Source organism: Dipodomys merriami, unplaced genomic scaffold (assembly GCF_024711535.1).
Source record: "Dipodomys merriami isolate MVZ:Mamm:240054 unplaced genomic scaffold, mDipMer1.0.p SCAF_1244, whole genome shotgun sequence".
NCBI classification, from domain to species: Eukaryota; Metazoa; Chordata; class Mammalia; order Rodentia; family Heteromyidae; genus Dipodomys; species Dipodomys merriami.
Window position 1 is genome coordinate 77,999 of NW_027202543.1, and position 24,348 is coordinate 102,346.

The 24,348-nt window shown below is 39.4% G+C and overlaps 1 protein-coding gene across 1 annotated transcript; it reads right to left on the reverse strand.

Moving 5' to 3' along the window:
- Positions 1 to 6,163: 6,163 nt before the first annotated feature.
- On the reverse strand, positions 6,164 to 22,084 carry LOC138823892 (myelin protein zero-like protein 3). The gene is made up of 2 exons (XM_070017407.1): positions 21,978 to 22,084; positions 6,164 to 6,677 (listed from the first exon to the last, which is right to left on the reverse strand). The coding sequence occupies exons 1-2, from the start codon at positions 22,082 to 22,084 to the stop codon at positions 6,164 to 6,166; spliced, it is 621 nt and encodes a 206-aa protein (XP_069873508.1).
- Positions 22,085 to 24,348: the final 2,264 nt, after the last annotated feature.

The following is a 24,348-nucleotide window of genomic DNA, read 5'->3' on the forward strand; positions in this document are numbered from 1 at the left end:
TATATGTATTTATATTACATATTATAATATGTATTAAATTTTATATTTACTGTGTATTATTATAAATTATTATTATATGGTATATGATATATAATATAGTGTATAGTAAATATATCATATTATGGATTATGAGAAATATATTGTGTATACTACATATGGACCATATAGTGTCCACTTGTATAAAATGCATAATTATATAATATAAAATATATATGATTTAAAATATAAAATATATTGTATATAATACATAATATATAATATATTATATGAACTATATACAATATACTATACATACTATACACCATATATAATACATAACATAAATTGTATAAGCATATTATATAATGCCTATTATATCATATATTACTCATATGATATATTGTATAATTATATATTATATAACATGCAATAAATTATATGTAATACATAATGACATAATATGCACTGTTATATGATATTCAATATATAACAGTGTACATAATGTTTTATAGTATGTATATATAGTATATGCAATGTATATATAATATGGTATATTATGTAACAGTGCATATATAGTATATACACTATAGTATATTTTATATATTGTATTACATAATATATATTATATAATAATATATTATATATTAATATGTGTTATACATATATAGATTGTGTGTGTGTGTGTGTGTGTGTGTGTTCGTGCATGCAAGTTTGTGTGTAGGTACTCTAGTATGGTGCTTGTTTGAATGTATAGAACCAGAAATTAGATAAAGGAAAAAGACTATAGTCGAGCATGCCACATGTAAAAGTAAATATTAATAAACACAATAAAATTTTGTCTCAAAAAATAAACTGAACAGAAGAAGCCAGTCATAAAAATGACATATTACTTTATAATTCTTTTTACATGAAAGATTAATTGTAGTGATGGTCTATCAATCATACAACCTGTGACTCAGTATGGAGTTGAATTTTACTACAGAAAGACAGGAGATCTTTTAGGGGGTCAAGGAAAACCTTTATACTTTATGGTGGCTGTGGATAAGTGTGAATTCATGAGAATATTGAAATGCTATATAGCTATAGCATTAAGTCATAATTTACTAACGTGATTTAAAATTAGGCAAATGATAGGAACTTTAAAAGAACAATTAAGTTATTAAAAATAGTAAATAATTCAGATAGGAGTCCATGTATATACTGACAAGTAAGTGAATATTTAATAAATACGAAATGCTGTTCTTTCTCATGATAGAATGCTAACTGATCAATATAAATTGAATGAGAGAATTTAGTGTAGATGCCCCTTTCACATAATCTAATAGATATGTTGTACATCCCAGAGCACTCAAACCTCACACAGTACATAGTGATGTCTGAAATTGAATTCATGGGAAATATGTACAAGTCCTTATTTACAAGTCATAAGACTTATTTGTGTGTGTATGCCTTATTTGTGTGTGTATGCCAATCCTGGGGCTTGATCTGAGGGCTTAGGCACTGACCCTGAGCTCCTTTTTCTCAAACGTAGTGCTCTACTAATGGAGCCATAGAACAACTTCCGGCAATTCTTGAATAATTTTTGCAGATAAGTGTCACGGATTTCCATTCCCAGGCTGGCTTCAAAACAGCAATCCCCAGATCTCGGCCTTCCCAGTAGCTAGGATTATAAGTATGAGCCACCATTGCCAGCTTTCTCATTAATATTATTAGAGGAGATACATCAGTACACACTGATACAATGAATGCAAATATTTCAGAATCTAATCAGGAATACATTTTCAGAGGTAACCTACAACAACTTCTTTTGAGTTTTTATTAGCATATATAGAGACATTTTCATGCAGAATAAAATGTACTCAAATCAAAAGTATTCATTTTTTTCTATCCCTTCTTAAGGCAATTTTAGTAAATTTTACTTGGTTTTATTTTTTTTTGCAGGTCCTGGATCTTGAAATCAGTGCCTGGGAACTATGCCTATGCTTCTTTTGCTCAAGGCTAGCTTGTGATCAAATAAGCCAAAGCTCCACTTCCTTTTTTAGTGGTAGTGTACTGGAGGTAAGACACTCGTGGACATTTCCTGCTCGAATTGCCTTGAAATAGGATCCTCAAATCTCAGCCTCCCACTTAACAAGAATTACACTTGTCATCCAATTTTTCCAGCTTCATTTTTTGTCAGTCCTGAGGCTTGAGATATGGGCCTGGGCATTGTCCCTGATCTCTTCAGCCCAAGGACAGTGCTCTATCGCTTGAGCCACTGTGCCACTTCCAGTTTTCTGGTGGTTAAAGGGAGAGAAATGTCTTATGGACTTTCCTGCCTTGACTGGCTTTGAATCATGATTCTTAGCTCTCAGCCTAGTGAGTAGCTAAGATTATAAGCTTTGACCACCAAACCCTGTCTCATTGTTCATTTTTATATGTGCATATAATGTAGTTTGACCTATATTTAGCCTGTCTACTTGGCCTTCCCCTCTCTCTGCTACCCCCTGATAGCCATATAATAGCTCTCTTAATCAAATGGTTAAAGTAAACCAATCAAAGGGAGAAATAAAAAGGTTGCTCTGACATGAGCACACTATCACTTCAAGTTAAAAATCGATAAACAGCAAATTAGGCAAAACATCTAAGAGATTCAAATTGAGGGATATTGAACAAAGTAAGTCCTCATCTTCATGTTTCAAGTCAAATTAATAGGAAAGCAGAAACTGCTGTAGGCAGTTCTAGGCAACCAGTGAGCCTGAATAGCCAGCTGCAGTATATGATACTGTAGTTTGAAGGAGATATGGATAGTAGTAATGTATTGCTTTGTAAAGTCCCTGACATCAGTTGTTGTGCTGTGATGGTGTTGAGAATGTCTTTGTTCATAAGATATATGTTATGTCTTCAAGGGTATTGACACTGCCATGGCTTTGACTAAAACTTCATTGGGAAATCCTAGCTACTCAGAGGGTGAGATCTGAGGATCATGGTTCAATTGTCTCCATTTAACAACCAAAAAATCTACAAGAGGAGCTGTGGTTCAGGTGGTGAAGCATTAACTTTGAGAGGGGAAAAAGGAAACAGAGACAGATCCCAAGCCCTGAGTTCAAATTTTTAAAAAAATGATTGGGGAAGAACGCAAAAGGATGTCAAAACAAAGAGTGAAATATGTTATCAGAGTTTGGAGATTACCATCTAGGATGCCTTTAACCAAGAATGCCTCTTTTAGATGACTTTTTCTTGTGATTTTTGTTTGTAGGCAAAAAGTATTGAATTACAGAATGAAAATATGTCTCTCTGAACCTAAAACAAAGTTCAAAAAGAAGAACAAGCCTACCTTGTGCATGCCTATAAACCGGTAGTCACTTGAAGGGATTGAAGAGAGCATAAATAACTTAGTACCCGCAGAGAATAGGGTGTCAGACCAGAAGAGCAAAGAAGTAGCCCAGGAACCATTGTCATTCTGTGGTCTCACTTCAGTGATTATGTGCAGAATCATGTGTCCACTCACTGAGTCTAAAGATTTTGTCATGGTTAGGAAACCAAGCTAAGTGCTTATTCAATCTTCTCAATCTTCCCTGTCTGATTTGACAACTTCTTAACTTAGCTCGTGTCTTTCATGCTTTTTGGAAATCATATTAATTTTTCTTAAAGCTTTATTTCTCTAAAATAAATACTCAGCGTGTTAATGGAGATTTGGTGGATGGTTGAAATGGAAATAGTGATGTTCTGTTAAAACAACAACAAAAGAGTTGGGAAGAGTAAGACCATGGGAAAAGGTGCAATAAAGATAGTGTCTACAGGGGGCTGGGAAGGTGGCTCAGTGGTAGAGCGCTTGCCTTGTATGCCTGAGGCCCTGGGTTTGATTCCTTAGCACCACATAAGCAAAAAGAAAAAAGCCGGAAGTGGCACTTTGGCTCAAGAGGTAGAGCGCTAGCCTTGAGCTGAAGAGCTGAGGGACAGCGCCCAGGCCCAGAGTTCAGGCCCCACGACCGGACCCCCCCCCCAAAAAAAAAAGATAGTGTCTACATAATCTCTTCATGGGAATAGTCTTAGCTGTGTGACATCTTCAGCCCATCTATATGAAACCACTGTTCCTTATAAATGGTGGCCTTGGGAATTACCACTCCACAAGGAACTGACAAGTGTCACTGCTTTTTTTGTTTTGCCTTTTCTTCTCTTTTTCTTCTTTTATTGTGAAAATACCATACAGAAGAGTTACAATTACCTGGGCAAGGTAATGAATACATTTCTTATCAAGCATTGTTGCCTCCTCCTTTGTTTCACCTTCCCATCCTTTCCCCTCTCCCTCCCTTCCCATCTCACTCCCCCAATGGCCAAAGTTGTAAAGTTTGTTTTTTGACATAATGTTTTGATCATGTCACTGTCTTATAAAAAGCACATTCCTGGCTTTTGGTCTTCTTAGAGAGGAAAAAATTATGTGTGATTTTTATTGTTTTACATTCTTAAGCTGGGGTATAAAAGGTCTCAGGTTTCTCACAGAAGAGGACATGACTATTTTTCCATGATTAATTCCATTTCAAGAGGAAAAACTGTGATTGGGTAAAATGGCACTCATATATTTAAACTAACTATCTGGTGCTATTGATTACTGAAATGAATGAATAAATATATCAGACAATACAAAAAGAATGAGGATATAATTAGAGAAGCGGAGGGATATGAAGGAGACGTGAAAAACTTAACAATAAAAATAATTAAAATATTATATAGGTATAAAGAGTTAGTACTGCTACTAAAGAATGTAAGTCTAAGAGGTTTTGAATTGATTAATATATTTCTTGATTAATTGTGTACTCTGTGGGGGATAAGGTCTAATAATCGACTACGGGTAATCTGAGGATGTGCAGAACAGCAATTAAGTCTCACAAAGAAGAATGAAAGAGAAGAAAAGGTGAAAAGAATGAGGAAGAAAAAAGATTAAAAGTTCAGTAGAGCTAAACAAAAAAAAATAATTTTTTAAAAAGCAAAAAAAAGAAAGAAAACATGCACACACACATATACCCCTAAAATAAAAATTATAAGAGGGAGAAAAAAAAGTTACTAGAAAACAATTTTTTTAAAGGTAAAAATTAAAAGAAGTTTTAGAAAAAAAAATTTATGAAAGGTAAAAAAAAAATTCTTTGATTTTTTGGGCAGGGTTAGGAAAGTCCTGTATTTCCCTTGTGTCCATTACTAGCCTCTTGTTGGAGTCTCTGGTCTACTTGTGGTGTTTGATTTTCCTGTGGCTTGGTTGGTTTCTTAAGTCAGTTTGTTTGAGAAGGCACAAAAATGCTCTGCTTTACCCAGGATTTTGTGATCCTCCTCCCAGTATAGTTCAATGGGAGGGAAATCTGTTTTGAGTATCACAAGAGGGAGATGGCTGTTTCCTCTACTTTGGAGATGCTGTGATGAGGCTAGGTTCTGGGTAGAGTGGAGGCCTTTCAGTAAAAAGTAGATTTTCCCTGAAGGGTTAGCTCCTGAGACACTCACAGAGCCCAGCCTGGAGCCATTCTCAGGATTTATGTTACTGAATTTCAATTGATTGTAGAGTCTGCTAAAGGGATGGACAGCCTGTCGTTCTGTTTCCTAGTGAAGAAAGCCACTCCTGGGTCTGACAGCCTGAGCTGGGTGACTTTTCCCTGGGTTGAGCTGAGTCTGGCACATCAGGTTAGGTCCTTGTGAGCTCCTAAATGACTCTAGTTTTCTTCCAAGGCCTGAGTTGGAGCTAGCAGCTCAGCCAGGCCCTTGTCAGTATCAAAGATGGAGATGTCTGGTAGTGGGGGATGAGAGATGTCTTCCCTCCTCTTCTCTCTGAGAAGGAGTGAGGACGTCAGGCTTCTACTCACGCCGAGTCTTGGTTCCTGGGTTGTCTCTGGTCTGCTAACTGCCGGATGAAGATGATTGCTCCTTGTCGGTTCTTGCTGGGGTTGAATAGAATTTGCTCACCTGCCAAATCTGGCTCTTTCATCCCGGACTCTCTGTGTTGCAGGTATGGCGGCTACCGCTGCCACCACTGCAGCCACAGCCACAGCCGCGACTACTGGCAAGTGCTCAGATCTGTCTCCTTGCCAGGATTTTCCCTCTCTGGCCTAACTCTCTGTACTGTGATGGCACACTTGTGATTCTCTGACTTAGGACTGTTCACTGGAACACTAAAACTGCTTTCTATGCGAGAGTTGTTTAACCTCCACTTTCTCCTCTGCTATCTTCCTGGAACTCCAAGACTTCTTCTTATAGCCCTCCGCTTTTTCATCCCTGCAGCCTTCCTTGATATTCTCACAAGCAGCAGAACAATAACTACTGCTGAGGGAATGAAAACAAGAATAGAAAGAAGGGCCACAGAGGACAGCATGGTACCAAAACCCCTTTCTGTGATTGTTAGTTCCGTCAGGGGGATGTCATGGTGCACATCTGGGAGATTCTTCACAGCACAGCTGAATGTCCTATTGTCCATCAGGTTAGGGTTGCTTATGCTTATGGATGCATCCCCTTTGTATGCATTTCCATCCCAGGAGATCTGATCCAGAAAAGTGCCTGCTGTGGTTGGGTAATGGAAAGACTGATAGTGAAAAATAGATTTTGTGCAACTGCTGCTGGGAGGACGGTACTTACAGTCTATGGTCAGTTTGTCAGTGACATATGAAGATGACTTGAAGGTACATCTCAACTTGACATTTTCTCCAACATAACCTCGTATGTCAGCAGCTGCACTAATCCTGCAAGAGTAGGATGCCTATCAGGGCAGAGAAGGTGCAGCCCTAGCCTCAAGCGGCTCTGATCAGCAGCATCCCGGCTGCTCCTCAGGTACCTGCCTAATTCTTTCTGATGGAGGCATAGAATTCCATTGTGTATATTTTCTTGATCCATTCATATACTGAGGGGCATCTGGTTGGTTCCATATCTTACTTTTGCTAAATAATGCTGCAATAAACATGGTTATGCTGCCTTCCAAAGTGGTTGAACAAGTTTACACTCCCCCCAACAATGCAGGACGTTCCCTTTAACCACATCCCCTCCAGTATCAGTTATTATTAAATTTGTTGATTATAGCCATTCAAACTTGGGTGAGGTGGAATCTCAACGTTGTCTTGATTTTCATTTCTTTTATGGCTAAAGATTTTGATCATTTCTTCATGTATCTATTGGCCATTCCTATTTCCTCTTCAGACCTTTTTCTTTAAGTCTTTAGCCCACTTATTTATCGGGCAGTTTTTCTTTGAGGATTTGTTTTTGGAGGGTTTAATTATTTGAGGTCTAATTATATGTTAGATATGAGATCCTTGTCCATTGTAAGCCTAGTGAAGATCTTCTCCAAATCCTTGGGCTTTCTCTTGATCTTGATAGCTATGTCCTTTGTCGTGCAGACGGTCTGCAGTTTCATGCAATCTCATTTGTCCAACCTTTCTTTGATTTTATGTGTGTCTGGGTCTTTATTAAGAAACTTTTGGCAAGTGCCAAGGAGCCCTGGAGTTTCTCCTTTTCCTTCCTGTAATGTTTTCAGGGTATCTGCTTTGGCTCTGAGGTCTTTGATCCCTTTGGAGTTGATTCTTGTTCAGTGTGCTTTATAAGGGTCTAGTTTTAATTTTCTACAGGTGTGAAACAATATATGTTTTATAAGTCTTTGTCCATCTCTGTAGAGCCCTCCACAAGTTTATATGTATTTGTAGCTTGGGAAAGGAAATAAGAGTTAAATCAGGACAGTTGGAGGCTATGGTTTATAGGGCTCATTTGAGACGCTTTTGGAAGGAATGTTAACTTTTTCCATCTGATGTACTACAGATGGCAGTCTTGGTACAGGAATTGAGTAGACTGCTATTGGATAGGAAGCTTGTACTGATTCCTCCTGACTTTCCCCTGAAGACAAGGAGGGTGAAGTAGCCATGGGCATGAATCCGTGTGGGATTTGCAATAAATATCTATTGACTGTGTATTTCTAATTTCTGTTGCCACAGGCAAATGAATGAACGGATTTTTCCTTTCGTACTTTAGCTGTAACTAGATATTTTTCATTTTCTAAATCTTATTTTATTGTGAAGATTCTATAGAAATGCTACAGATACATGAATAAGGTAATGAGTACATTTCTGGTCAAGCATTGTTACCCCTTCCCTTGTTTTTTTTCTACTATCCCTTACCTTCCCCTCCACCCTTCCCTACCCAATGTTGTAAAGTTCATTTCTAACATACTGTCCTATGGATATCATTGTTGCAATGGGTCATCCTGTGTCCTTGTTTCAGCAATTTGTTATTTTGGTTCCCCTCCCAAATTAGAAAAATGTATATACAAGGTGCACGGTATCAAAGTCAATTCAAAGTCAAATGGGGATATATCATAGGGGGAAGAATATACATAATATATTTAAAACAACAACAACAAATGAGCCCCAAAATATAGTAACTTGTTTATATACAACATTTAGTCTAAAACTCCTTAGACATCTTAAGTTTGGACTATTTATTTTATTTTCTGCCAATCCTGTGGTTTGAATTTGGGCACTCTACTGCTGAAGCCTCAGAGTGCCACTTTGAGCTTTTTCTGAGTAGTATATCTTATATAGAGTGTGATTACTTTTCAGCCTGGTCAGGTTTCAAATAATGATCCTTAGATCTCAGCCTCTTGAATATCTAGGAGTACAAGCATGAGCCACCAGCACCTTGCTTGAATGATCCCACAGTTTTAACTACAGATTTTTCATATCCCCTACCAACTATGCTTCCTGATCCTTTTTTAAAGTTATCTCTAAATAGCTTATGGAGGATTTTGAGCATTGCTTAATCATTTTTTCACTTTCATTAGTATATACTAGTTGCACACTCAGAGGTTTGATGGAGTTACTTCCACACACGCATATGATGTACTTGCTCATATTCACCCTACCTTCCCAGTGTCCAGCCCCTTAATTCAAGGCCCAGAACCACTGTACACATGCAAACATTCACTGACACTCTCAAACACACAAACACACACACATACACACACACACACACACACACACACACACACACACACACACAGCAGAGCAATTAGCAAAGGATATAATGTGGACCAGGAACTGCAAGGAAACATGGGAGGGTAGATTGTCTTTTCCCAGTTCCTCTGCCTTCCTCCATTCTCTGCTTTTCCTTAGAACAATTCAAGCCTTACACAACTCACATCTGTCTGTTGTGAACAACCTGAGCCTGGATTCCAGTTTGCCATTCATAGGAAGCTGCCGTTGCTTGGATAGCTGGCCCTCAGCGTAAGCAGAGGCTCTCAGGTCATGTTTTATTTTTCCATGTGTAGTGTGAATGCAGGCCTTGAGACCGTAAGCAGTATCTTGAAGTGTATTGACATCTGTGTTGAGCTACAAGACTCACCTCAAAAAACAAGCAGAGGAAGTGGGATGCAAAGTACAAATCCTAAACCAATGGACCTATAGGTGACTGAGAGTCAATTTCCACATTACTGGAGTAAATACAAGGGCAAGTCCATTTGAAGAGGGGTCTCCAACCATTTCATGGGCCCACATGACATGTCTGGCAGAAAGCCACTTGTGTGTGTGTGTGTGTGTGTGTTTGTGCGTGTGTGTGTGTGTGTGTGTGTGTGTGCCTGAAGGCGGGTCTGGGGCTCAGGATCAGGCTGGGTGCTGCCTGTCCTTATGCGTTTTTTGCTCCAGCCGAGTGTTCTACCACCTCAGCCACAGCTCCACTTCTGGCTTTTTTGGTAGTTGATTAGAGATGAGAATCTGATGGACTTTCCCACCCAGGCAGGCTTCAACTGTGACCTTCAGATCCCAGCCTCCTGAGAAGCTAGTATTAAAGGAGGGAGGCACTGGCACCTGTAAAGAAGCCTCTTTTTTTGGGGGGGGGTTGTCCGTTCGTGGGGCCTGAAATCTGGGCCTGGGTGCTGTCCCTCAGCTCTTCAGCTCAAGGCTAGCACTATACCACTTGAACCACAGCGCCACTTCTGGCATTTTTTCTGCTTATGTGGTGCTGAGGAATAGAACCCAGGGCCTCAAGCATGCAAGGCAATTGCTCCACCACTGAGCCACCTACCCAGCCCAAGGAAGCCTCTTAAATAACAGATCTATTCATAGGGAGACAGTAAATGCCTCAGTCCAAGAGATGGTGTTGAGTTTTCATGTTTTAAAAGAATAATTACACTCAATAGCAAAGTATGAAGTAATATTGAAGGAATGAAGACAACAAACTTTCATAAATCTGGGGTTGTGAAAGCCCATCGAACATGAGACTTTCATATAGGAATAACATCTATGTGGCAACACTGAGGCTCACCCATGTGGTCACATGTACTGTTTGAAGCCCTGTTCTCACATGATATGTTTCCTGAAATCTGGGATTCTGCTCTGTAGAAGATGTTTCCCAGTCACACTGGTAATTCTTAGTTCTGTTTTTCACACTTCTCATCCTTCATTCTTAGTATTATCCAAGTATCTTTTCCAATGCTGCTCCAGAAGATGCTTTCAATGTTACTGTAAGGATTCATTTAATAAGAGAAATATGTTTGAAGAACTTTAATACTTACATTAATAATATCATTACTAATAAAGACTAATATTCAAGAACTACTTTAAGATCAATAAAACATGATTTGGAACAGCTATGTGGCTTTGATATTAAAGCTGATAGCAGACATGTATTCCTAGACCATGATGAATCTGTAGTTATTGCAATCTTACAATAAAAAAGTTCTTAAGAAAGAAAATGTCTTGATAATATAAGCAACCCAATAGTTGTTGAATAAAACATATATAGTGAGGACGTCTGTTGAGCTGGTACAAACTGGTTCTTGCTCTGAAAGCATCACCTATCTGTTCTGAGGGACAATCAGGGTTAAGAAGGGACACATGCTTCCAGATGACTGATCTGCCTAGCATTAACTGCATAAGTCCATTCAGGCCCACAGCCCTATAACCAATATAGGACAATCTTCAGAACAGTCTTCTTGTCTTTCAGATTCAAGCCTGTAATCCTAACTCATCAGCAGACTGATATCTGAGGATCACGGTTCAAAATCACCCTAGGCAGCAAAGTCTGCAAGATTTTTATCTCCAGTTAACCACAAAAAAGCCACAGTGAGAGGTATAAATTGAGAAAAAGGAAAGGGGAGTAATTGTCCCCCAAAAATGGATTCTTTACCTGACAACTGTTTAACTGACTTAACTGTTATCCCTCTGAACATCATTTTCCTAATAATATTTTTTTAAAGAAAAGGAAAGATGGGGATGGGAAGGTGGCTCAGTGGTAGAGTGTTTGCCTTGCATGCATGAGGCCCTGGATTCAATTGCTCATTACTACTTAAGCAGAAACAATGCTGGAAATCACGCTGTGGCTCAAGTGGTTGAGACGAGCCTTCAGCTGAAGAGATGAGGGACAGTGCCCAAGCCTAGAATTCAGGCCCATAACTGGAAAAAAGGAACAAAGAAAAAGAACTAAAAAGGAAGAGAGTTGCTACCATGCTCAATGGCCAATCTTCTAATCCTAGCTATTCATGAGGTTGAGGATAAGTGATTGAAGCCAACTTGGGCAGGAAAGCCTGTACGAATTCTATTTCCAATTATGTCCAAAAAACTAGAAGTAGAATTGTGGTTCCAGTGGTGAAGTAGTAGCCTTGAGGGGAAAAAATAAACTTCAGGGATAGTGTCCATTTCCTGAGTGCAAGCCCCAGAACGGCACAGAAGAAAAGAAGAAAAGACATTATGAACTTGGTTTATCTGTAACTGTGATGCCTTTGTTACAGACCATTATGGACTGAAACTCTGTACACAGCATACTAGGTCTGGCATTTTTGTGCACAAAATGTGTGCATAACCATCTTAACTCCTTCGCTATTCTATAGTTGCAGGTTTCATTATCTTCTCACCATGGAAGAGGCTTCAGTATTTACTTTCTCTAGAATACCTGCTTCCTTGTCCTCTGCTCTTTACTCACTGACAGCATTATTTTACCTGAGAACACAAGGAGGAGAATTGGCAAGACCTTGAAAGAAGGGAAGTTGCTAGAAGTGGGTGAGATGCTTGAGATAATGCCCAGGACCAGGTCAGAATTTTTTTGTGACGACTTGCCATGGTGTGTCAATCTTTATCAATATGCTGAGGGTACTTGGACATGAAGAGGAGGCCTCAATGCCTACTGGTGTCATTCAAACTACACAGATATAAGCCAGCTAATAATGCTTTCACTTTCCCAACATGGAGTTTTGGTCCCTGCGTGTCAAGGTAACTCAGGATCAAGCATGGACAGCTATCCACACATCAAGTTGTGACCTCTACATTGTTACAGCATTGAAAGCAGTTCAGCATGAATCACATGGAGCTTGTCAAAATCATTGAAGGGATGGGAACGTGGTTCTATGTTGTATGGACCAAAGCAGACAGATCACCATACAAGTTTCCTTTCAGAGACCCCACTTCTGTTCAATGGCCAAGAGAACATACATGAAAAACTCCAGAATGAGGAGGTATGTATACCCCTATATTTCTAAACTGGACCCTTCACTGCATGATTTCCCAGAGCTTATGGAAACAATGAAACTAAATCTCTCGAAGATCTGGCACTGAAGTCCCACAGAGACCATTGCCTACATCTGTGAGGAGAGCATAGGAGTTAAAATGGCCTGTCAGAGAGGGGAATACCCACAGAGTGTCTTCACGACATCTCAGGCATCCAGGATTCAGATAATTTTGGGGAGGTAATGAAAGCCTCTTTGGTGTGGATGGTGAAACATTGAAGCAGTTGGGACAGAGGATGGGAAAGTCAGTTGAAGAGTACATGGGTCCCATCAAGTCCCAAAATGGGCAAATCTACTATCAAGAGAGCTGGACATTGTGATGGATATGTTACATAACTGCTTTTGCTCATGGACAAGTCTTAGACACATGTTATACTACAGCGACTCTGTTGTCTACTACCACAAATGCATGGACGAGAGATAGAAACTTGATACAGTTGCTGACATCATCAAGATCATCCTAAGGAAGAACTTGATAGACATTATCATCTGATTGTGTGTCTGGGTGACGGATGGGGAGATGTGTATGTGTGGAAACTAGGGCTTAAACTTTGGGCCCTGAGCTTCTTTGGCTCAAGACTTGCACTATAGCTCTTAAGCCATAGCTCCACTTCCAACTATTGTGATATTTTATTGGAGTTTCACAAGTACTTACTTACAAGATAAACTTTAATTATGAGGTGATATGATTTTAAAGATGATATACTATACTACTATGCAAATGTAACAAATAAAAATGGGAGTCAAAAAGACACTCTAAGGACTATGTAGGAGGTTTTATGAAAGCCATGAAGTTATATCTAAAAAAGTGTTATTAGAGACTTAAACAACAGTGCTAAATTTCTTGTACCGGATAAAAGAATGCAGTCAGTTCTTTCTTTTTTTTTTTAATTGTATTTTATTTTATTTGAGAACATACTGTACAGAGGGGCTACAATTACATGGGCAGGATAATGCATACATTTCTTACCAAGCATTGCAGCCTCCTCATTTGTTTACCCTTCACTTCCCTTCCCCGCCTCCACGCTCCCCCCACCCAATTTTAACCCCCTCCCCCAACCCAATTATACCCCCCTCCCCCCCCCACACCGACATTGTAAAGCTGGTTTTGACATGACATTTTGTACTTCTCATTGTTGCAACAGGTCCACCTGAATCCTTAAACGACTTGTTTGTCACCATCTCCTCCACATGTTATAATGACATCAAATATAGTTGAAATCGGGGGTTACACTGTGGGGGAGGGACATACAAAGCAACAAAGAAATAATCTTATAAATGCGTTAGAAACACATGCATGAAAGAAACAAAACATTAAAATACATATTTAAGGGTTCATTTTCCTAACATCACATTATCTGACCTTTTCCGCTTGACTCATACCTATACTAGATATTGCAAATAAGGGAAACCATGGGACCTATGCTTCTTTGGGCCTGGCTTACTTCACTTAATATAATATTTTCCAAACCTTTCCATTTCCTAACAAGTGGGAAAATGTCAATCTTTCTGATGGAGGCATAGAAATCCATTGTGTATATATACCACATTTTCTTGATCCATTCATCTACTGAGGGGCATCTGGGTTGGTTCCATGTCTTAGCTATGGTAAATAATGCTGCAATAAACATAGTTGTGCTGGTAGCTTTAGTGTGGTCTTGTTTGTAAACATTTGGGTAAATGCCCAAAAGTGGGATTGCTGGATCATAGGGGAGATCTATGTGAAGTCTTTTGAGGAACCTCCATACTGCTTTACAAAGTGGTTGAACAAGTTTACATTCCCACCAACAATGAAGTAAGGTTCCTTTCTGTCCACATCCCCTCCAGCACCTGTTGTTAGAGTTCTTGATTTTTGCTGTTCTAACTGGAATGAGGTGATATCTCAATGTTGTTTTGATTTGCATTTCTTTTATGGCTAGGGATGTTGAACATTTCTTCATGTGTCTATTGGCCATCCTTCTTTCTTCTTCAGAGAAGCTTCTCTTTAAGTCTTTTGCCCACTTATTTATTGGGCAGTTGTTTCCTTGAGGATTTGTTGTTGGGTGGTTTAATTTTTTCAGTTCCAAGTATATTTTAGATATGAGACCCTTGTCCGTTGTATGGCTAGTAAAGATCTTCTCCCAATCGGTGGGCTTTCTATTGATCTTGCCAGCTAGGTCATTTGCCCTGCAGAAGCTCTGCAATCTTATACAATCCCATTTGTCCAACCTTTCTTTGATTTGTTGTGCTTCCGGGTCTCTATTCAGAAAATTTCGACCTGAGCCAAGGAGACCTAGGGTTTCTCCTATTCCATCCTGTAATGTTTTCAGAGTGTCTGCTTTGAGTTCAAGGTCTTTGATCAATTTGGAGTTGATTCTGGTGCAGGGTGATATATAAGGATCTAGCTTTAGTTTTCTACATGTAGTTAACCAATTTTGCCAGCACCATTTACTGAAGAGGCTGTCTTTCTTCCATTCTATTGTTTTAGCTTCCTTATCGAAGATTAGATGGCTATAGGTCTGTAGGTTCATTTCTGGGTTTTCAATTCTATTCCATTGGTCCTGAGGTCTGTTCTTATGCCAATACCAAGCTGTTTTGAATACTATGGCTTTATAGTAGAGTTTGAAATTTGGTATTGATATTCCTCCAGCAGTGTTCTTTCCGTTGAGGAGCGTTTTTGCTATTCGGGGTCTTTTATTGTTCCATATGAATTTTTGGATTGCCTCCTCTATTTCCTTGAAGAATGAGGGTGGAATTTTGATAGGTATCGCGTTGAATTTGTAGATAGCCTTGGGAATTATTGCCATTTTCACGATGTTAATCTTGCCAATCCAGGAGCATGGGAGGTTTTGCCATTTTTTAAGTTCTGTGTTGATTTCCATTTTCAAGATTTTAAAGTTTTCATCATAGAGGTCCTTCACTTCTTTGGTTAAGTTAATTCCTAGGTATTTTATTTTTTGGGGGGCTATTACAAATGGAGTTGCTTTCCTAATTTCAGCCACACTTTTCTCATTGTTGGCATATAGTAAAGCCATTGATTTTTGGGGGTTAATTTTATAACCTGCTACTTTGCCAAAGTTTTGATTCAGTTTGAGTAATTTGGGAGTGGAGTCTATGGGATTCTTTAAATACAAGATCATGTCATCTGCAAAGAGGGAGAGTTTTATTTCTTCTTTCCCTATTTGGATCCCCTTTATGTCTGCATCTTGTCTTATTGCTGTAGCTAGGCATAATAATACTAGATTGAAGAGAATTGGAGAGAGTGGGCATCCTTGTCTTGTTCCTGAGTTAAGAGGAAATGGCTTTAGTTTTTCACCATTGAGTATAATGCTGGCTGTAGGTTTGTCATATACAGCCTTTATTGTATTGAGGAATGTTCCATGGATTCCTAATTTTTCCAGAACCTTCATCATAAAGGGGTGTTGGATCTTGTCAAATGCTTTTTCTGCATCTATTGAGATAACCATGGGTTCTTATTCTTGCTCATGTTGATGTGATGAATAATATTAATTGATTTGCGTATATTGAACCAGCTTTGCATCCCTGAAATGAATCCTGTTTGACCATGGTGTATGATTTTTTGGATGAATTGTTGAAGTCGATTGGCCAAAATTTTGTTGAGAAGTTTTGCATCAATGTTCATCAAAGAAATGGGTCTATAGTTCTCTTTCTTTGATGAGTCCCTGCCTGGTTTTGGGATGAGGGTTATGATGGCTTCATAGAATGTGTTCGGTAGTGAGCTTTCTCTTTCAATTTCATTGAAGAGTTGGAGGAGTATTGGTGTGAGCTCTGCTTTGAAGGCCTTGTAAAATTCCGCTGTAAAACCATCTGGTCCTGGACTTTTCTTAGCTGGGAGGTCTCTTATTGCTGTTTCTATTTCAATGCTTGATATGGGCCTCTTAAGCTGGTTTAACTCATCTTGGTTTAGTTTTGGCATGTCAATATTTGCTAGGAAGAGGTGCATTTCTGTCAAGTTGTCGAACTTATTAGCATAAAGTTTTGAGAAGTATTCCCTTATAATGTTCTGAATCTTGGTTGTTTCCGTGGTGATGTTTCCATTCTCATCTCTGAGTTTATTAATTTGGGTGTGTTCTCTCCTTTTTCTGATAAGGTTTGCTAAGGGTCTGTCAATTTTGTTAAGTTTTTCGAAGAACCAACTCTTTGTTTTGTTGATTCTTTCTATAGTTTTTTTGGATTCTAATTCATTTAATTCTGATTTAATTTTGATTATTTCTTTCCGTCTACTGGATTGGGGTTTATCTTGCTGCTCTTTTTCAAGGAGGTTTAGATGTGTCATTAAATTGCTAGTTTCCGATCTCTCCAATTTGTTGATGTAGGAGCTCAGAGCTATAAACTTGCCTCTGAGTACTGCCTTTGCTGTGTCCCAGAGGAGCTGGTAATTTGTGTGTTCATTTTTGTTGAATAGCATGAACATTTGAATTTCCTTTCTAATCTCTTCCATGACCCACTCATGATTCAGCGTTGTGTTGTTCAGCCTCCATGTGATACCGGACTTTCTTTGGTGGCTTTTGGTGTTGAGTTCTAATTTTATTCCCTTGTGGTCAGAGAGAATGCAAGGTATAACTTCAATGTTTCTGAATTTAGACAAGTTTGCTTTGTGGCCTAAAATGTGATCTATTTTAGAAAACGTTCCATGTGCTGCTGAGAAGAACGTGTATTCTGATGCTGCTGGGTGAAATGTTCGGTAAATGTCTGTTAAGTCTAGTTGATCTATGCAGCTGTTTAGATCTGCGGTTTCTCTGTTGTGTTTTTGCCGAGTTGATCTATCTAGTGGGGAGAGTGGTGTGTTAAAATCCCCAACAATTAATGTCTTTGGATCTATATGGGATTTGAGGGAAAGTAGTGTTTCTTTGACAAATTTGGGTGCTCCATTGTTTGGCGAATAGATATTTAGAATTTTAATATCCTCCTGAAGGAGTGATCCTTTAATTAGTATGTAGCGACCTTCTTTATCTCTTCTCACGAATTTTAATTTGAAGTCTATTTTATCTGATATTAGGATTGCAACTCCCGCCTGTTTATGAGGGCCGCTTGCTTGGTAGATTTTGTTCCAGCCTTTAACCTTGAAAATATGTTTGTTTTTACGGGCAAGATGTGACTCCTGCAGGCAGCAGATAGAAGGGTCTTGTTTTTTAATCCAATTAGACAGTCTATGTCGCTTAATTGGACAGTTCAGTCCGTTAACGTTAAGAGATAAGACTGAGAGGTATTTGGGAGTTCCTGCCATGTTATCCACCTTCTTGGGGGCTGTGAAAGCTGGGTTCTTCCTAAGGTTCTTGGATTCTCAGTTTGAGTGCACTTTCTTGGCCTTTGTTGCGTTCTTGTTGGTTTTCTATGTGTAGGACATCTTTAAGAATCTTTTTTAGGGCTGGTTTGGTGGAGATGTATTGTTTCAATTTTTCTTTGCTATGAAAGGTTTTTATTTGGCCTTCACTTATGAAGGAGAGTTTAGCTGGGTACAGTATTCTTGGTTGATAGTTGTTTGTTTTTAGGGCATGGCATACGTCATTCCAGGCTCTTCTTGCTTTGATTGTCTCTGCTGAGAAATCTGAGGTAATTCTAATTGGTTCCCCTTATAGGTGATTAACCTTTTCTCCTTGACAGCTTTAAGGATCTTTTCCTTGGTCTGGGTTGATCCTGTGTGGATTATAATGTGAAGGTGGGATGTCCTATTCTGGTCTGGTCTATTTGGGGTTCTAAAAGCTTCTTGTATCTGAATAGGCCTATCTTTTTGTATGTTTGGGAAGTTCTCTGCTAGGATCCTGTTAAACAAATTTCCTAGACCATTAACTTCTGTCTCTAGGTGCTCCTCTACACCCATTATCCTTAGATTGGGCCTTCTGATGGTGTCTTCCAGGTGTTGGATAGACCTATCATATTTCTTGGACTTGTCTTGGATGGTTGTATGTTCTTTCTCTGTAATATCTAGGCTGTCTTCAATCCCTGAGATTCGATCTTCTGCATGGTCTAACCTGCTGTCAAGACTCTCTACTTTGTTTTTTATCTCTTTTCCTTCTAATTGGTCAGCTTTGATGGCTTCAAATTCTTTGTTGAAGCTCTGTTTTAGGTCTTGTATGAATTTCTTTACTTCCTTAATTTGGTGTTCAGTGTTTGTTCTCAAATCACTTAGTTGATTGGTTATGGTTTCTTTGGACTCCCATTCCTTCTGTTGGTTTCCATTCAGCATTCCCTTTGTGGTCTCCCTGACTTCCTTCAGCTCTTTGTTAATGGATTTCATGAATGCCTTTAGTGATCTTTGTGTATTCTCTACCTGGTCTCTTAATTCGTGAATTACTCTTTGATTAGTTTCCTCCCTTCTGTGGGATTCCTGCAGTTCTCTTTGAGTGTTCTTTGCCTGCTCACGCCATTCCTCCCTTTCTCTTTGAGTATTCTCAAGTTGTTCACGCAAATCCTGTATCAGTTTTTGAGAATCTTCCTCATGCTTATGATATTCCTGTATAAACTTCTGGGATGCCTCCTCTCTCTCCCTATCACGCTCATACAGAGTCCTTTGTACATTGTCAAACTTCTCATTTATCATGTTTGCTATTAGTGTTTGTAGAGCTATTTGGGAACTCTCCTCTGGATTATTCTTTATCTGTTCTAATCCCTGATTATCAAGGTTGGGAATTGAGATACCCGAATTTGCCATTTTTCTTGTGTTTTTCCGGTTTACTAGGCCCATTTGAGATAAAGATTGCACCAGTTTTGTGCTAGAACACTATCTTAAGGCAACCATCAACCAAATTTTGCATTTGTACCGTCAATAGTCTACAGATACAATCTAGTTCAACAGATACATCTATTCAACATCAAACGACTATACGTTAAAGGACTTCGAACCGCAGAAAAGAATTTGGAAAACCAGAAATTATTAGGATTAGGGAGAGATGTGGGTAAAAAATGGGAATAGATTGGTGTGGGGAGGCACAGGGAGAGTTAACTATGTCCTAATCACAGTGCAGGAAATGGGTTGGGTAGGATGCAAGTAGAGAGAGAGAGAAAAAGAAGAGATGGAAAGGGGAATAAAGAGAGACCAGAAAGAGGTTAAAAGACCGTCTATTTAGAGAGGAATGTGAATATGTTCAGAGAAGGGGAGGGACATAGAGGAGATGTGAAAATCTTTAAGGATGGGAAAGGGAGAAGAAAAGATCAGAAGTTCAGTAGAGCTAGATAAAAAACAAAAAGATAATTAAGAAAGAAAGAAAAAGAGAAAGAAGACAAGAAAAGAAAGGAAAACTCTCATTCACGTATTCCTAAAATAAAAATTATAAGATGAGAAAAAAAAAAGTTACTGGAAAACAATTAGTTTTTCAGAAGAGGCAAAAATTAAAGATTAATAAAAGTTTTAGAAGGGAAAAAAAATTTATATATATATATATAAGGTAACAAAAAACAAAAAACAAGCAAAAAAAAAGAAAAGAAGAAGAAGAAGAAGAAAAAAAAAAAGAAAAAAAGTCTTTTGATTTTTTTTTTTGGGGGGGGGGAGGAGTGGGAAGAATCCTGTATCTCCCTTTTGTCTACAACCAGTCTCTTGTTGGAGCCTCTGGTCAGCTTGAGGTCCTGTGGCTTGATTGGTTTCTTAAGTCGGTTGGTTGGAAGAGGCAGAAAAATGCTCTGCTTTACCCAAGATTTTGAGATCCCCCTCCCAGGTTAGTTTTCTGGGAGGGTGGTCTGCTTTGAGAGTCACAAAAGAGGGGGATGTGGTGATGAGGCTAGGTTCTGGGTAGAGTTGAGGCCTTTCAACAAACAGTAGCTTTTCCCTGGGGCTATTTTGTGATAAAGCTCACAGCGCCCAGCCTGGAGCCATTCTCAGGGTTTCTGTTTTTCAATTGATTGTGGTGGCTGCTAGAGGGAGGGGCAGCCTCTGGCTCTGGTTACCCAGGGAGGCATGGCACTCCAATGGCTGGCGCCTGAGCTGGGTGACTTTTCCCTGGATGGAGCTGAGTCTGGCAGGTCACTTCGCCGTTAAGTTCTTGTGACCTGCTAAATGACTCGTTTTATTCCAAGGCCTGAGCTGGAGCTAGCAGCTCCTCCGAGCTTTGTCGGTATCCAAGATGGAGATCACCGGTGCTGGGGGGGAGGGGTGGCCTTCCCTCCTCTGCTCCCTGAGAAGGAATGAGGACGTCGGGCTTGTACTCACGCCGAGTCTTGGATCCTGGGTCGTCTCTGGTCTGCAAACAGCAGGATGAAGATGTCCGCTCCTTGTCGGTTCTTGTTGGTGTTGAGTAGAATCCGCTCGTCCACTGCGTCTGGCTCCTTCGTCCCCGACTCTCTGTGTCTCAGGTATGACTCCGCGGCAGTGGTCACCGCCGGGACCCCGCCGCCGGAGCGGCAGCTGATGCGTTTCCTTGGCTTCCCCTCTCTTGTCTAACTCTCTGTCCTGTGATGGCACACTTCGTGTGATTCTCTGGCTTAGGACTGTTCACTGGAATTCTAAATCTACTTTCTATGCGAGAGATTGTTCAGATTCCAGCTTCTCCTCCGCCATCTTCCCAGAACTCTCCCAGTCAGTTATTTCTGTTTAAATGTCTAATATTATTTTTCTCTTTTTACTGTGTTTGTAATACATGTTATTAATATTAATAGGTGTATTGGACTCAAGCTGAGCTGTTGAATCTAGAAAAGTTTTGAGAGGTTGAACATCACCTCAATAGTACTCTGAAAGGTGACAGCTGGCCATGGAAGGGTTAAAACACAGCTCTGGAGAGGGTTAAACTATTGCCCCTTCCATAGTGCTTTAAAGGCCTTGAAACCTGGGGGATAAAAGAGAAGTCTCCTTTCTCAAAACAATAAGGGAACCAGTGTTACTCACTGTGGTGGCTCTGATTGTAATATTGATGCTTCATTTTTGCATGTATCCATGGTAACCTTCCCAGTGTGAATTCAAATAAATATGATTGCTTGTGTGATCTGGAGCCCAGGTGCCATTGAGCCTTGGTACCCCGGGTCCTCATTGATTTTGTTCTTTTTGTCTACACTTGTCTGTGTATTTTCTAATATTCTTCAGCTTGGTATCCAATTGCACTGCCTTGGGTTACAATTAGTGTCAAATAAGAATATTCTTGAACTGTAAAACATAAAAAGCTTGCAAACTTTCTTATCCCAAATGGCTTCAAACCACAATCCTCAGATCTAAGCCTTCTGAGTAGCTAGGATTACAGGCATGGGCCCCTGGCAACCAGCATGCATCAGAACGCTTGATATCAGTGAGATCATTCTTGGGGAATGTCTGCACATCTCAGTCCTCCTCAGATGTTCTTTCCTGTTGCTCAAGCAGAGTCAAAAACTTTCACTCTTTATGTTCAAAATCCTTGAGGTTATTGAACTGACTTGCCCACCATGTACCTCCTTTCCGTAAATCAATAGAAGGTTTTACTCCTTACCATCGATTAATTTTATTAACTAAATTAACTGGGATCCACAGAGAGGTGACATGTCCTTTTCTGGATTGCATACTGTACACCTATGTTTTACTTTATCTAATACAGTTAACATTACTTACCTTGTTTGATGCTTCTTACTTTTCCCATATTTAATCCTTCTCATCTCTCTTTCCCTTGCACAGAGGGAAGAACCATTTGGAATGGTGAAGAGTGTGTTTTTAGTCATTCTCTGAAAAGCTTTACCAATGGATCCTGATTTCCAAGTCCTGTGTAACTGGCCTGTAAAGTCTTGTTCTTTAATCTCTCCTCAGCTTACACAAATGAACAATTTTATCTAAAAAAGGCTATAGGAGATGAGTTTAGGAATTCGTTTCTGGTTATCAGTCAGGAATCCTTATTACCTGGTCACTGTGCATGAGTTGTTTCTGTTTCGTTTTTATTTGAATAGAACAAGCAGTGTGTACGATTAGTAGCAGAATTAGACTCACAAGTATTTTTTTTTTAATTCAGGGATAGAAGGCTCTCTTATTTGAACCACAGATCAACTTCTGCCCCACTTTCTTTTCTTTTGGTGGTAAATAGGACAGTGTCCCACAGGAAGCCAAGGGAACTACACAGTGTCCTTAAATCTGAGGACTGCAGTTCACAGTCAGCCTGGACAGGAAAATCTATTTGCGTCTTATCTCCAACTAATCAGCAAAAAGTCAGAAGTTGAGCTGTGGCTGAAGTGGTACAGCAGCAACCTTGAGCATAAAAAAAGCTAAGTGAAAAACAGATGTAGCACTAAGAAAACCACAAAATAATTTTTTTAAAAGTGGAAGAGAGCACAAAGAGTCTACTAAAAATGATAAAATGACCAAGAAACTGGTGGATCACACTTGTAATTCTACCTACTCAAAACACTGAAATTGAGGATCACCATTCCAAGCCAGCCAGGACAGGAAAGACCATTGTGTGTGTGTGTGTGTGTGTGTGTGTGTGTGTGTGTGTGTGTGTGTGTGTGTGTGTGCATGAGTGTGTCTGTGCCTTTCTGGGATATGAACTAAAAGTATTTGTTTGACCATGTCTGATCTTTTGGAGGTTAATTTGAGATAACAGACTCATGCACTTTCCTTGCTCCTGACGTTGAATCACAATCCGCACAATTCAGGACCCTATGTTAATCTCTATACTTACTTCCAGCTAAACACCAAAACCAAAATCTCAACCAAAGTGCAACTGTTTTCGAGCATGCTATCCTTCAGCAAGATTGGTGAGGCCCTCAAAACAAGCCAGAGAACCAACAAATAAACAAGTGAATGTATGTGAAGAAGAAAAGAGTCAATGAGTTTTTAAAATATAGACGCATACCTTTAATCCAATCTGAAATCTAAAGATCACAGTTCGAAGCCAGCCTGGGCAGGAAAGCCCAACTAACTTGAGTGTGCTAGGCATGGGCTAGAACTTGAGGGTTTTTGCTCAAGTTTAAAACTACTACTTACCGTCACATGTGGTTAATTTGAGATGAGACTGATGGGCTTTCAAAGCCCAGACTGGCTTTAAACTGTAATCCTTAGATTTTAGGATACTGTGTAGTGCTATTGGTTTCCATGGGACTTTTATTGCCTATTAACCACCAAAAAAAAGATTGAAATTAAGCTAAGGCTCAAGTAGTAGAGCCTGCTAGCTTTGAAATGAAAAACAAAATACCCAAAACAAAACAATCCTCAGCGAGAGTAACTAGGCCTTGAATTCAAGCCTCCAGCCCCACCCAGCCCCCCCCCCAAAAAAAAAACCCTCAGGAGTAAAGTTTTTGTTCGTGCTAGCTTTGAGCAAAAAATAAAAGGATTCAAATGGTTTTTCTTTCTTGCTATTTTTCTTAACATATTTATAAGATGATTTCTTTGTTGCTTTGCATGTCCCTTCCCCATGATATAACCCTGTTTCACTGTATGTGATGTTGTTATAATTTGTGGAGGGGAAGGGAAAAAAATGTTTAAATAGGGATACAGGTGGACCCATTGCAACAATGAGATGTACAAGATGTTATGTCAAAAAACGAACTTTACAACTTTCGCATGGGGCAGGGGTGTGGGGGGATGGGAAAAGATGGGAAGGGGAAAGAGAGGAGGCAACAATGCTTGATAAGAAATGTACTCATTACCTTGCTCAAGTAATTGTAACCCCTCTGTACAGTATTTTCACAATTAAAAAAAAAGCCAAAACTCTCATGGACAGTGAAGTCAGTGAAGTAGTGTGGCCTAAATGTAGAGCTTGTTAGTTTTGATCTAAAAAACAAGCCAGGTGCCTCTGGCTCATGTCTGTAATCCTCGCTACTCAGGAAGCTTAGATCTGAGGATGACAATTGGAAGCCAGCCTAGGTTGAAAAGTCCCCTGGTGACTGTTTTGTCCAACTAAGTAGAAGTGGCACTGTGGCTGAAAGTGGTAGTGTGCCTGCTTTGTCCCTGAAGGCCGGTGCATAGACACTGAGTTCAAGCCCTACAACTGACA